Genomic DNA, 15,004 nt, shown 5'->3' with positions numbered 1-15,004 from the left:
CATTGGAGTGGGCAGTGAACCACTGACCAATAGTCAAAATGGCCCTTAGGGAGGTGTGCTGGGTCCACTTTCAAAACATTACACCATCTCCCATCTGCCTGTCAGAGATGGTTAGACAGAGGAAATGAACATGGAGACAAAGAGCTGACAGCATGTAAGGTAAACAGGAGAGATGGATGTGTTATCTGTGTTTGTAAAGGAAACACAATGACAGCTCGAGTGCTGCTGTGGTTTTTTTTTAGCAGCTGTCTGTATGTGGAGATGTGGATGTATGATAATAACTATATCCTCAGGCTGAATTTAATTTCCTTTAAAAGAGGAAATTGAGGAGCACAACATTCTGGTTTTCAGCTTCTGATCTGTGACCTTAAAGAAGGATAATGAAAGATGGTACAAGTTTTTACCAGTTTAATCATTCAGAAGTTCTCTTTTTGGTGTTGACAGAATGTGAGAGACACCATTTACTATTTTGTATGCGTATGAAGAAACTGTCCAATGTTTGATCCACGTGGACCAGAAACATTATTGAGCTGTCATTTTGTCAAAATAAACACAGTTGTATTTTTGTATATTTTAAGTCAAATAAAGTGGGAACAGGGGGAAACAGAATTCTTTTTATTCACAATTTCACATTATCAGCAACTTACAATTAATTGAATATGCTACAATTAACTATATTTACCGTATATTTAACAATCAACCAACAATGAAAAAAAAACCCTGACAGAATCCATGACTTTAAGAAAAATAGCATCTTTGTGATCTAATGAAATTTTTATTTTTAGGTTTAAACTCTTGTCATTTGCTCAGTCCCTCGACTCTGTATGTCATCCTCTGACTTGTGATCGCTCTGTGGGCAGAAGGGGATGTAACGGACCCAGGACTTTGATTGAAGGCAAGAAGTTATTCCAAACGGGAGACTATAGACCTTATCTGATGCCAAGGCCTTACTGGAGCCTTCAGGATGTCCCATGTTCCAGGTGAGGAGGCCACGTTCACGCTTGGTCCCTGAATGAGGTCAAATGTACATTTATGCAAAGCGATTTACAATTATTATGTTGATTGTTCCAGTTGCACTACAGTTACCACTTACAAGTTTATTATTTGTTTTGGGAGAAAAGCACAAAAGCCCAATTCTGGTCAAGCATTCTTATATAGTATATAGCATAAATATTCATACCTCTGAACTACAAACTTCAATGTGTTTTATTTGGATTTATGTGATACATGAATATGAAGCTCCCATTACTCTAGCATCCCTAAATGAAATCCACCACAACCAGCTGCCTTCAGAAGGTGCTGAATTAGTAAACAGAGAGCACCTATTTGTAAAATGACTTCAGCAAAACAGCTGACACTGCTCATCACCCTGAACACTCTATCCCCAAAGTAAAGCATGGTGTTAGCAGCATAATGCTTTGGGTATGCTTTTCTTCAGCAGCAGCAGGAAAGATTATCAGAATTGATGGAAAGATGGATGAGGGGCAGAGGTTCACCAGAGAGACAACGACTGTAAACATACAGCCAGAGCTATAATCGAATTAGTTAGATCAAAGCATATTTAAGTATTAGAATGACCAAGACAAAGTACAGTAGAGACATTCCTCAAAAGACTGTAATTGCAGCACATGGTGGTTCTGCAAAATATTAGCTAAGGGGAACTGAATACTTATGTAGACCACAATTTTCTGAATTTTATTGGTAAAAAAATATAATGTATTTGTCTCCTTTCATTTCTGTAATATGCACTGCTTTCTGTTGGTTTATTAATTCTAACAAAAAGAAAATGTGAAAAAACTCTGCTAGGCATTCTAAGCAACTGCAATGAGTAAGACACATGAGTGTAAACTGTTTTAATGAATGCTTGTTTCCACCTTCTCCTGCAGGGCATGCTCACTCATTGTGATTGAATATATCTGTGCCTAAAGTCAAAGCAAAATGTTTGTAACACAGTAATAATTGTGCACTTCAGCTTACCAGGAATCGTGTTATCTAGAAAGAAGCCAAGGAACCCTCCTACAAACATATGGGTCGTGAACAATACATGCAAAACTTGGTCCACCTCTTTGACACCTGAGTCACAAGCACAAAGGACACGAGATGAAATAACAGCTTGGTTTTCTGAAAGCATGTTCACTGTTTCCCCATTTAAGGCAGAAACAGCTAACAGCATTATTATGAAAGATTAAAGCAGTAGCATATAAATCATACAACATTCTTCGTGTACCTGTTTCTAGAACCCCGGGGTTCTTCATGATCCAGTTCGGAATGACAAGTGCCGAAAAAATGGAGAAACCAAACACAAAGATGTTCCGAGAAGAATTCATATCTGTAAACTGTCCAAAAAGAAAGATTACCTAAAGGGCCTCTACTGGGAAAAGTGCATTTGTCAACAACAAAAACAATATTCCTGTATATTTATGACAGACTTACCTGCAAATTGGAAATTCCAGCAGCAGATATGATACCAAACATGATCAGAAACATCCCTCCAATTACAGGAGTGGGAATGGTAGTGAAGATGGCTCCAATTTTGCCCACCAATCCCATCAAAATCATGAGAAAACCACTTAGGAGAATTACAGTCCGACTACCCACCTGTCAGCAAAGTGCATAAAAAAGGATTATTTCAACACTATTTTGTGAAAGATGAGAACTGTGTCAAATTGAAGGAAAAATGTAAAGCAACGTTAAACACAGGCAAGAAAAAGCGACCGATCTGGAACACTTACCCTGGTGATACCAAGAGCTGCCACATTCTCACTAAAAGATGTGGTGCCATTGCCTGTCCCAAAGGCCCCCGCCAGTAAAGAGCCAATCCCTTCGACACCGATTCCCCTGCTAATGGCATGCTTTGGAGGAGGAGGAGCCCCTGACAACCTGGCACAGGCATGGTAGTCTCCCACAGACTCTGCCATGGAGCATATTATTCCAGCCAGAATCCCAACCACAGCTGCCAAGTTTACAGTTGGGATTCCCCACTTGCCTGAATGAGACGTCAGACAGCTGATCACTGAATTGGTATTTTAATCAATCAAGCAAGCAGTGTTTTTGGTAAAGTTACACACCAGGGTATGGCAGTGTGAACCAGGGAGCCTTGCTCACCACATTACTCTTCACATCAGTGCGGGCTAGGTGACCGTATTGAGTAGAATCAGATGGTAGGACATCAAATATGGTGAGGAGGTAACAGAATAACCACGAGACAGCAATGCCCAGCAGAATCTAATTGACATTTAATATTAGTATGGATTAGAGCTCCAATATCAACATTGTAGTCTTATTGCATGTCACAGAATGTGAGTAGAAGACATCATACAGGCATTGTCTGGAAGATATAAAACTTTGAGTTTTTTCTTTTCTTGGTTTTGCTGCATGAAGGAACAGGAATTGGTATGAGCTGGAGGTACTGAGAGAAGAGAATTATCAGCCCTGTCGTGCTGTGAGTATGACAGAGAAGCATAAAAGCATGAATAATAAAAAAACAGTCTTATGGTTGAGACATACAGATTATGCTCTAAATAGTAAAAACACAAGTTCAGGTGAGAGAAATTCTATTATTATATTCTATTTTTAAAAGGTGAGCTCCTAAATTAAAACTGAGCTAAATAGTGTTCTTTCTGAGAAGTTACTTACAAAGCAGAAATGCCCCAATGGCTGCCAGCCTTTACTCCAGCCGAGTCATACAGAGCCAGGCCTATAAGAGACACAGTGGGGGCAATGGTTAAGGGGCCAATGAAGCGCATGAGGAACCCAATGAGGCCAGAGAAACCAACAAGAATCTGGAGGACAGAGGCCACCATGATAGAGCCCTGCAGCTGTGGACAGAAACACAATAACCAGAAGAATGAGCACTATTGTCACTCTTTCACTCTAATAATGACAATGAGCTGTTATAGTTCCCAGAATAGAAAACACATACAGTCCCATTAAGGAGTACTCATTACACTTTTTTCTTTTTCATAGTTTACCACTTTAAACCCACAAACCTCACAACATTTTGTTGGAATTTTATGTGACAGACCAACACAGAGCAGCACATAATTATGAAGTTAAAGGAACAGGATACTGGTTTCAAAATAGTTTTTCTAAGTAAAATCCTGAAGTGCATATACATTCAACCTTCTTTATTCTAATGCCACTAAATAAACTCCGCTGCAACCAAATGCCTTCAAATAGTAATTAAACTTCACCCATGTGCAAATTAATCTAAGTAGATATACAACTTCTCTGTGAAGGTCTCAGGGGATTGTTATAAAAAAAAAGTGAAAACATAACATCATAAAGACCAAGAATCAAAGCAGACACAGCGAAAATGTTAAAGTAGGGTTAAGTTATAAAATAACTTTCGGAGCTTTGAAAATCTCGCAGATAACTGTGCAACCCATCATCCTGAAATGCAGCAACTATGTGTCGTATCCAGCCAGTGTCTATGTTTTTGAGTTTGTTTTTTGTTTATTTTACCCGGTCTGGTCCTTGTTTCCTTCTGTTTACCACAGCCTAGCTCGCACCTGGTCCTTGTTTCTCCTAATTACCTGGTCTCGTATTCCTGTTTGTATTTAAGTTCCTTCGTTGCCTTTGTTCCCCGCTGTGTCCTTGGGTCGTACTTATCTCTGTGTCCTGGTCGTACCTGGTTGTGCATCCTATGTCCTGGTCTGGTTCTGGTTTCCCTAGCTGGTCCATGAGTGAGAACAATAAATCTCGGACTTGCCATCTGACTCCTGGCGTCTCCTTCCCTGCACTTTGGTCCTACCCACAACCCCACAGTATGACACTATGGCAACACTGCAAACCACTATGTGATGCAAAAAAACTAACACTTCTCATCACCTTGAACACACCATCCTCATAATGAAACATTGTTGGCAACATACTGCTGTGGACATGCTCGATATTAGCAGGGAGAGGAAAGCTGGTTAGATTTAAGGGGGAGATAAATAAAGGGCAGTCATGTAAGAAAACATGTTAGATGCTCAAAAAGAATGAGGGAGAGGTTTATCGTGCAGAACAACAATCCCAAATGCACAACCAGAGCAACAATCAAATGGTTTAGGTCAAAATACGTTTATGTGAGAATCTGTGGCTAGACCTGAAAATTACTGCTCAGATACTCTCCATCCAATCAGACTACTTAGCAAATAACAATGGTTAAAAACATCAATCTCTAGATGTGAAAAGCAAATAAAGATATATTCTAAAAGGCTTGTAGCTGTAATCGCAGTAAAAGATTGTTGCACAAAATATTGGCTCTGGGAGGCTGAATACAAATGCACACAACATATTTTAGAATTTCATTTTCACTTGTAAAAAATCGTATAACAACCTGACACCTCACCATCGTGTGTTACTTTGTGCTGGGCCTTGAGATAAAATCCCAATAAAATACACTGAATTTATTTTTTTACCATGACAAAATATGAAAAAGTCTAATAGCTAGTAATACTTTTGTAAGGCACTGTTTCTTGAATGAATTAAGAACTATCTGGGATTGAGAAGTACATTATTTGTGTTGGCTCACTGTTCTCATGCGGCTCTGCCACTCTTCAATAAAATCAGGGGAGGAGGTGTTGACCAAACTGGCATTCTGGGTCCAAGCCGGGCACTTCCACTCCGGCAAAGATAACACGGCCATAGCTGGAGTCACCAAGGCAAAAGTACCTCCCTGCAGGATAGGAAGTCTTCAAGTTCGACAAAGAAAACAACACATGAAAAGGAATGCAATCAAGAGTATAATTATTTAAGCTGCAAGATGTACATCTGCGAAGGTTAGAGGTTCTCACTATGAGTTGGTATCTAAACCAAGGGAACATGCATTACTTATTAGTACTGTAAGATATTGTGGGCTATATGCAAGCAACCATGGAGCTACCAGATCTGGCCCTTGCAAACTTATATTAAGGACATAATTTAAAACAGAGGCAGTTGAGCAATGTTGGGACAGCTGCTGTGTAACTACCAAATTTTTAAACACTTTAGGATCTTCTCGGGGTGTTGTTTTTGCTCCTAAACCAGGAATTCTCACCTGACACCAAAGGTAACCTGCAGAATGGTGCAGAGGCCAGAAACAAAGAATAAGGTGTTGATTAGAAGACTTTGGGTCAGAGTATCATGCTGCAGACATAGTCCCTCGGAGAGGATAAGGGGGATGGTAATGATTCCACCAAATGCTGTCAGGTAGTGCTGTGGAGGAGATAAACACGAAACTGATACAAACATGACACACAAACAGAATTGAACAAAAGGTTGGTTCAGACAATATGTCTGATTTCTCTGGTTTGAGAAAAGGCATGCAGCATTGCACTAAAGTGCTGTTCTGAATGCTTTTCATTAAGATATTCTGTTTTAGCAAGTTTCAATCACTTTATCACAGACAAATTACAAACATGTCTGTAATTTCTATCTTTGTTTGAATTCTAAATTTGCAGCCATTATTTTGTCACAATATGTTGGATTTTTTGTTGTGTTTTTAATTCCTAGTGTTATTTCCTGTTGTGTTAGTTCTTATACCATTATTCGGTTTTTCACGGTTTCTCTAAGTCATATGTGTCAAACTCAGTGTGGTGAGCTTTGCGCGAAACATAATTCTAAATGTCCATCAGAGCTGGCCCATCAGTAGACAACACATGCATGGCTATTGCTACAAATCCCGGAATCCTCTGCTGGTGCCATAGATGTGTTTCTAATTCCACATGTGATTTCACATGTACTTTAATAGTTTTATGATTGCTTGTTCCAGATTCCAGATTCAGCATAACTGAAATTTGTTGCATTCATTCCGCCTATTTAGCAATCAAGTAATCCACCTGCCCAGCATTATTTCTTCTTGGTTCAGTCAGTCCTTGATAGATACTCTCTTGCTGTTTCCCGAGCCTCTGTTCAAGCAGACTGTTGACATTTACACTTTTTCTTTATTCAAATCCATATTTATTGTGACCTTCACTGCGTCATTATTGCAATTGTTCAACAAAAATCAGCAAACACGAGCTTCTGGTTCTTTGTGAACCTCATGTAATCATTTCTACCTCTTTGACTGCCAGATATTTTATAAATAGATTTTTTTTCTCAATTTTTCAAAAAACCTCCATCGGGACAGTCTCTAGGATTCCAATTAAAATTGTGTGCCAGAAATGAGATATGTTGACATTAACAACATCAAAATTCAAAAGAGGAAGATTCTAAGCACATCATAAGCAGTGCGATGCTGTAGATTCTCCCTATCATTGCAGCTCATGGGTTTTTTGTTTTCATCTTTTCCTCTCAGTTGCTAAGATTTTCATCATAGATTTTATGTTTAATAGGAACAGGATAGGACAAGGTGAGACATATGTTTAAAGTGTCTTCTTTTTGGTTTGTAGGATAGAAAACGATAGCATGCATGAGCAAAGTAGCCCTCCTCAGCATGGTTTTTAATAATCCCTGAGTAGGCAATCCACAAACTGATCTGGAGCCATCGCTCACTGAAAATGGGGCTATTCCTTAGTTCTCCGTACATAGAAGAGGGAAGTTGGCAGTTGATTTAGCTTAAAAATTCCCTTTAACAGCCCTTAGAACCTATCAGCCAGTGTTAATAACTAAACTACAATGTTCTCAACACATATTTTACAATGTGAGTGAAACATAATAGAAAGAATTTGATGTAGCAACAATCAATCCTTTAACCTATTAACTTGACCATTTGATCTCCAGAGGGTTAAAAGTTCATTCTGGCACTATGTTGGCAAAATGAGCTCTAAGTGAAGAAAAAATTAATTTTCCTTATAATAGTATGCTAACCTTTCATAAAGAAGATTTTTCCTGACATTCCTGCAGCTGCACTGGTCTCTCAAATGCATCTCTTTCTGCATGTGAGCCTTCTTTGCTTTGATAACCCGGTTCTGAATCAAAAGGTAAAAGACTCCAGATGTCCAAGCCCGTTTTACCACTGCCACTGTCCTTTTTAAAAGGGACATCTGTGAACCAATGGAAGACGTCTGCTGCACCGAGGTGTGTCTCTGAGTCAGAGAGATGACAGTAAGGGAGTTGCATATCTGAGGAGATACACCCATGGTCCACTGAGTTGAAGAAGGTAACATTTGTTGGATCCAACAGGCAGTTACTCTGCTTATGCTGAGAATCTTTAGAATTAGTTGATTCCAGGGTTTGTTGCATGAAAAACCTTAATTTTGCTTCCGCTCCTTTACTGTCTTGAATTATCTTTCTAGATTAGAAAAATAGGAATCTTGATATTGGGCCCTCAAAAATAAACTTCTACTAGACATCTGGAAGCCAGCCTGTCGTTAACATTTAAGGATTTATTTCATCTTAATTCTTATAGAGAAGGAGCTCCTCTTCCATTTTAGCTTTGTTACAGATAGTGTGCAGCTTAGAAGTAAATTTCAGATTTTCATTAAACAGTGAAATTGGTTACTGTAATTAAAACAAGCCTTGTCACCTCCACCTCAGAATGCAGTACACCCACCTGAACAGCCAGGAAAATACAAAGGTACCAAGGAGGGACATCGGTCACACAGTAGGTTGGTTTATTTCTGTCCTCCTCTGCCACACAGCTGCTCTGGTTGGTCTTATCTGCCTTTGTCTCGAGTTGATAATTGACTTGCTCTTGCATCTGCACCTCCACACACAACAAAAAAGAGAATTTGCTCTAGCAAAGCCACATATAAACAAACAAGCAGAATAAATTGTAAAGACTCAGAAGATGACAAGGGGTCACTTTTATTTCAATCAAACAATTACTCATCTATCATCTCTGGGCTAAATCTACTTGCAGTTTCTACACAAATAACCATCAAAGCTTACCTGGAAATATATATATATATAGTACTCTGCAAAAGTTTTAGGCAGGTGTGAAAAATGAAAACAGAGAATGCTTTCAAAAATGGAAATCAATCATCATCAATCAACAAACTGCAGTGAATGAACAATATCTATATAATATATATATATATGACAAAAAATAAGTAAATGTAAACATAAGCACAGATAGGTTTATAAGAGGGAGCAATTGTACTCACATCAAATGCAAGGTTGTCCTGTCCACTGCTTTTCTTCACTGAGTCCATTGTAACTGCACTATGAAACAATAAGCTGTTGTAGAAATTGAGCCATAAAGTGATTCTGCAAAAAGAAAGTGTCTTTTACAGTCTATAATTTAACCCAGGTCTATAGAAGTGAACCAGAGGCACAGAAGCAAAGTGCTCTGATTCCAGGAAAAATAGACACTGAACAGTTTCTCAAAATCATATCCACCTTGCCGACATGGTCTCAAAGGAAAAACTGCTGCACGTCTCGTACCTTCCTTATCACCTACCACCTTGTGCCAAACAGGGAGGGAAAGTTCTCCTGCTTCAAATGCAACATACAATAACGAGGCATGTAACCTTAAAACAGATATAAAAATGTAATTTTTAAATACATTTTTAAACTTATAATCTCAATCGTTGATTTCAAACCTCAAAAACTAAGTGATTTTGTTTTGTATTTTTGTGAAGAGATAAGATAAAATACAATATAACCAACGACAGCATGAGGTTTATAGACTGGTGAGTCAACGGAGGAAAACTTTAATCTCTTTGAGAGCTCTAAAGTTGTTTTTTTACTGGTAGATACATTTTAATGAACCCATTTACAGCTGAGGTTATGATTTTATCTTGGAACTAAAGTTTACTTATTATATAACCATGTAGAATACAAAAGATATGGAATAAGCTGCCCTGATCAGATTTAACTTTTTAGCCTATAGACAAAAGGCCACATTAAAAAAAAAAAAAACTAAAAGAAACACTCCCCATGGTAAAACATGTTGGTGGCAGCATTATGCTGTTGGGATGCTTTATTATTATTATAGATCATGAAAACATGATCATAATTTATTTGGACAGAGATGCAACACAGATGTGAAACCAACACTAGTCAGTGCTACGCAGCTGTTTTGGATGTGGATGGATGTGGTTTACTTACATAGTGCTGTTAATCTTGCATGTTGAGAATCATTGATATTCTAAATGAAAGTCTTTGCAGCACACTAAGCTTTATTGTTGTTTACTGCAGTGTAGCACATCATTAACCCTAGGCGAAATGTTTAGATATAGGGCGGCATCATTTTGTAGCCAAATGGAAGCTTTGTTTTTCATGTTCTGGGTTTGACGCAGCATTTCAGTAAGAAGTGCCCTTTTAAACCGCTCAAATCTTAGGGCCTGATCTTCAAAAATTCCAAAAAAGGGATGTGAAATTGCTTGCCCCCCAAAAATTGTGCAACCAATAGGTTGGCGTGTTGCGCATGATCTTAAAAGATTGCACGTTCAATAGATAACAGGTGCAAAATGGAGGGAAATTGCATATGCCACTGGCTGGCCGCTACTGCCCCCAGTGGAACAAGCTGAAAAGCGAACAAAAGCTGTGGTGCTTGAAACTTGCAGGGGTTGTTGCGCTGCGTCATTATAAATGATCCAGTCACTGATTTTTTTGGCTCCTCCATTCTGCTCCTCCTTTACTGGACTGTTATAATTTATTAACTTTTGTCATCGCTATTCACAGCAGCAGGTTTGTCATCACAGCCTCTACTCTGACGAGATTATGTCCCCTCTCTGTTCATTCGTGCAGGGTGCCTCTGAGTGAAGTTGTGCTGTGTTTTTATCTCTATGTAGCACAGGATCAGCTAACAGGTTAACTTGACCTCCTGTGCCACGAAACCTTATTAATTTAAAATAGCAGCTTTTATCTTCCTTTTTTCTTGTTGACCACACACTTACTCTCCCAAAGGGCACACACACACACATTTGTATTTCCAGCCTTATTATGACATCATATTCTATTAATCTATGTTACCCCATTTGTGTCTAACCTAAAGGCCTAACCTAATTGTCCCAACACCTGTACCTGTCTAACCTTAAAAGAAAAAAACTATTAATTCATACCCTAACCTAAACCCCTAATCCTACAAATGGTTTGTTTCTCCACATTAAGACTTGATTTTGGTCCTCATAATGCCTATCTGTCATGAGAAAATATGTAAATATACTAGAAAAAAAAATCCTAAAACACTAACAATACAAAGTATACACACACACGCACACACACACAGCCACACAAACAATGTTGTTCCCGCAATGTTGCCATTCACAGGATCTGCACAAGTACAGATTATAGTGTTACTTTGTTGCTCCTTACTGTTGCATCTCAACAGATATTTAGAAATGGTCAAATATTTAAACGTTTATGTACAATGAATTTATCATTGAGATGTGGCAAGCTTGGGTTTTTCCGTAACCACCTCTTGAAAGATGCATTGCAGGCTAAATTAAACACAAATAAAGTTCAAAATGAATAATACATTCTGAATTACAACACAGCGACTCCGTCTTCCCTGCAATTATCAGACAAAATGAAGGGCGGGTTTTACTGCACATATTGAAAGCACTGACACGATGAAAAAACTGGGTCAGTAGGATCTGTTTAAACATGAACTTCAAAAAAAGAGAATACAGCTCCAACTTACTGAGTAATGTTTCCAAATGATATTTGTCCTGAAGGGGGGGGGCATTTTATTCAATTGTGGAATTAGGAAAAGGGTGGCTTGTCCTCTTCAGGTTGGAGGGGAGTTCCTGCCTCAAGTGGAGGAGTTCAAGTATCTCGGGGTCTTGTTCACGAGTGAGGGAAGAATGGAGCGGGAGATCGACAGACGGATCGGTGCGGCTGCCGCAGTAATAGGGGCGCTGTGCCGGTCCGTTGTGGTGAAGAGAGAGCTGAGCCGAAAAGTGAAGCTCTCGATTTACCGGTCGGTCTACGTTCCTACTCTCACCTATAGCCATGAACTTTGGGTCATGACTGAAAGAACGAGATCCCGGATACAAGCAGCTGAAACGAGCTTCCTCTTTAGGGTGGCCGGGCACTCCCTTAGGGATAGGGTGAGGAGCTCGGCCATCCGGGAGGGGCTCGGAGTAGAGCCGCTGCTCCTCCACATCGAGAGGAGCCAGTTGAGGTGGCTCGGGCATCCATATCTGATGCCTCCTGGATGCCTTCCTTGGGAGGTGTTCCATACACGGCCCAGGACACGCTGGAGGGACTATGTCTCTCGGCTGGCCTGAGAACGCCTTGGGCTCCCCCCGGAGGAGCTGGAGGAGGTGTCAGGGGAGAGGGACTTCTGGGCGTCTCTGCTGAGTCTGCTGCCCTGGTCCCGGATAAAGTGGAAGACAACGAGTACGAGTACGAGGGGAGTTAAATTCAGCCATATAAAGAAACATTTTAAAGAGGACCAGAAGTGAACCACAACTTTTAATTATATTTTAATATTAGGATAATCTTTCAGAACCAAAAAATGAGCACATGTCTGTAAGTGCATTTATAATTCTTTGCCACTTCCTCTGTGTACTGTTTTATTCATGCAGAGTGTTTCATTAAATGGTTTTATTTCAGTCAAATGTTTTAAGATTTCAATGAGTTCTTTAATGAGAACATCATGATGAGCATAATTTAGAAGCTGAATAAATTAGGAATGAAGCAGGTCAGGCTGTTCTTCATGAATATTTAGATATACTTAATGTAAACTGTGAAAATATTCATTTAAGAAAAATTAACGGCCATTAAGTGACTCTGTGCAACAGTTTCTGCGCCTATGGCACCAACACTTTTGAGCACATAACTTATTCTCAGTGTTTCAGCCATGTTCATTACTGATTCTTCAGTAAAACCTGGCTTGAAATTAGAATGAAAAATACCAACAAGACATTTACCCGAAGTTCTCCACTGATGTTGGATTTGAATCCTCACTGCCAATCGGAGGTTGGGTCTGTAAAAAGAGGAAAACATACACAAACTAAGAAAAAAAAATTACATTCAGCTTAAGAGTGTCATAGTTTTAGGGATTTGTTTGACCCACATGCAGATAACCACTCAGGAGAGAATCATAAAGATTTAAAGAAGTTTATTTCCACAATGAAGTCTAACACTGATCTGGAACCAGGAACCGCCAACTGCACAGAAGAAGGGAAACAGGTGAGCAGATATTGGGGGGAGGAAAATGTGAATAAATGGTTACATTTATTTCTGTCTTACTATAGATTGGAAAAGGAACCGCCAGGGGGAATGGAGCTGTGGAGTCTGGGAGCTCAGTAGGGGAAGGTCCTCTTGACTTCTGATGGAGGTAGGAGAGGCTTGGTCCTCTCACCATAAACGATAGGTAGGGAGTTAGAGAGGAACACAGGTGAAGGAGGCTTGCTGGAGGGCACATGGAGAGCAAAGCAAGGTTTGCTGATCACTTGGGCCGGATAGTCGTCGAGCCAGGAAGCTGCCAGCTAGGATGTGTCCAGGAGAAAATTTGATGCATGAGTCATGAATTCTAGGAGGGTCAACTAGTTTAACCTAGAAATACTAAGAGTCCACTTGATCAAAGCGAACGCTGGAGTGTGCAGTCTGGACCTGAGAAGGAGCACACAAAAGGTAAGTCAAGGCACAAAAGAAACTATAGGCAAAGCTTAGAAATCTTGGATTGAGTCTGTACCACTGAAGGGTATTACTCAGGCACTGAAGTGCTACCAGCCTCCGGCTTAAATACACCCAGTAGCAATCACGGACTGACGAATACCTGTTCCTTCACCAGCTGGTGCTTCAGTTCCCTCTAGTGACCAAGCAAAGTTAGTAGCAGGCAAAACACAAACAGAAAATCCCCAGATTCCAACAAAGAGATGAAATTCCAAACCTTGGAAACTAAACTGAACTAAATGTCATGATAGCTCTACTGAAGTTGATATCTACTGAAGCACAACAGTGCAATTGGATCCTCAGCCCCTTCAGGAAACATAGATCATGGACTTCAATTGGAAGAAATGTTTATATAAAACATCTAAAAAAGTGGGATTGCTTTGGCAGTGCAGTGTTAGGATTATTTGCAGCAAGAAGGTCCAGAGATTCCGTTTGTAGTTTGCATGTTCTGCCCGTGCATGCATGGGTTCTCTCAAGGTATTCTATCTTCGTCCCACAGTCCAAAAACATGCATATTAGATAATCTACTCGTACTCATCATCTTCCTCCTCATCCAAGACTGGGTCATGGGGACTCATGTCGGAGTCCAACATGCACTGGGAACAGGTCCGACATAGTGCTGGCAATGCGGACTGAACTCCTGCTCCGCTTTACAGAGACCGGATGACCCCTAATAAAGGGCCCCTGACTCCGTACTCCTGGAGCACTCCCCACAGGGCACCACGAGAGACACAGTCGAATGCCTTCTCCAGGTCCATAAAACACATGTGGACTGGTTGGGCAAATTCCCATTAACCCTCGAGTACCCTGCAGAGAGTGTAGAGCTGGTCCAGTGTTCGATGGCCGGGATGAAAACCACACTGCTCCTCCTATAGCCAAGGTTCAGCCGGACCCTCCTCTCCAATACCCTGGCATAGGCCTTACCAGAGAGGCTGAGGAGTGTGATCCCCCATAGTTGAAACACACTCTCTGGTCACCTTTCTTATGAAGGGGGACCACCACCCCGGTCTGCCAGTCCAGAGGCACTGTCCCCAACTGCCACGCAATGTTGAAGAGGCGTGTCAACCATGAAAGCCCCACAACATCCAGAGACTTGAGGTACTCAGGGCAGATCTCATCCACTCCTGAAGCCCTGCCATCATGTAGCTTTTTAACCACCTCGGTGACTTCAGCCTGGGTGATGAAAAAGTTCAACCCCGAGTCCCCAGCCTCTGCGTCCACCAGGGAATGCGAGATGGCAGGGTTGAGGAGATCCTCGAAGTACTCCTTCCACCGCCCAATAATGTCTCCAGTCAAGGTCAGCAGCTCCACAGCCCCACTATAATAGTGTTGGCGAAGCACAACACCCTAACCCGGACAGTTTGCCAGAATCGCTTCGAGGCCAACCAGTAGTTCTTCTCCATGGCCTCACCGAACTCTGCCTTAAGTTTGAACCTAAAGGTTGATCTTGCCTATCCCTCTACCAACACTTCATGATGTCTGCAGGTTATCACAACACATCAGTAAACGTTTAGGTCTTACTTCATAA

At 40.6% G+C, this 15,004-nt stretch overlaps 1 protein-coding gene across 4 annotated transcripts; it reads right to left on the bottom strand.

Annotated features, from left to right (window-relative positions):
- Positions 1 to 600: 600 nt before the first annotated feature.
- Positions 601 to 9,275, bottom strand: LOC124881758 (solute carrier family 23 member 1-like). Of its 4 annotated transcripts, none has more exons than XM_047387522.1 (12): positions 9,012 to 9,275; positions 8,459 to 8,641; positions 6,023 to 6,180; positions 5,519 to 5,678; positions 3,637 to 3,818; positions 3,320 to 3,371; positions 3,069 to 3,225; positions 2,733 to 2,986; positions 2,434 to 2,598; positions 2,228 to 2,336; positions 1,978 to 2,073; positions 601 to 1,008 (listed from the first exon to the last, which is right to left on the bottom strand). In XM_047387522.1, exons 1-12 carry the CDS (start codon positions 9,057 to 9,059, stop codon positions 788 to 790), a joined length of 1,785 nt encoding a protein of 594 aa, XP_047243478.1. In that variant the 5' UTR covers positions 9,060 to 9,275; the 3' UTR covers positions 601 to 787. The 4 variants fall into 4 exon arrangements, with proteins under 4 accessions (XP_047243478.1, XP_047243475.1, XP_047243476.1 ...); XM_047387519.1 differs by having other exon boundaries at positions 3,320 to 3,440; positions 9,012 to 9,274; XM_047387520.1 differs by having other exon boundaries at positions 3,320 to 3,440; positions 8,459 to 8,611; positions 9,012 to 9,274.
- Positions 9,276 to 15,004: the final 5,729 nt, after the last annotated feature.

The sequence above is a fragment of the Girardinichthys multiradiatus genome, chromosome 15, assembly GCF_021462225.1.
Source record: "Girardinichthys multiradiatus isolate DD_20200921_A chromosome 15, DD_fGirMul_XY1, whole genome shotgun sequence".
Lineage (NCBI taxonomy): Eukaryota > Metazoa > Chordata > Actinopteri > Cyprinodontiformes > Goodeidae > Girardinichthys > Girardinichthys multiradiatus.
This window is presented reverse-complemented; position numbering and strand designations above follow the sequence as displayed.

Excerpts from the sequence above, each read along its gene's own strand:
- LOC124881758 (XM_047387519.1), bottom strand. The coding sequence starts at position 9,059 with ATGGACTCAGTGAAGAAAAGCAGTGGACAGGACAACCTTGCATTTGAT. Across the intron at positions 2,599-2,732 it reads CAGCTCTTGGTATCACCAGG|GTGGGTAGTCGGACTGTAAT; the intron begins GTAAGTGTTCCA and ends CTTTGCTGACAG. Across the intron at positions 2,074-2,227 it reads CCCCGGGGTTCTAGAAACAG|GTGTCAAAGAGGTGGACCAA; the intron begins GTACACGAAGAA and ends CTTGTGACTCAG.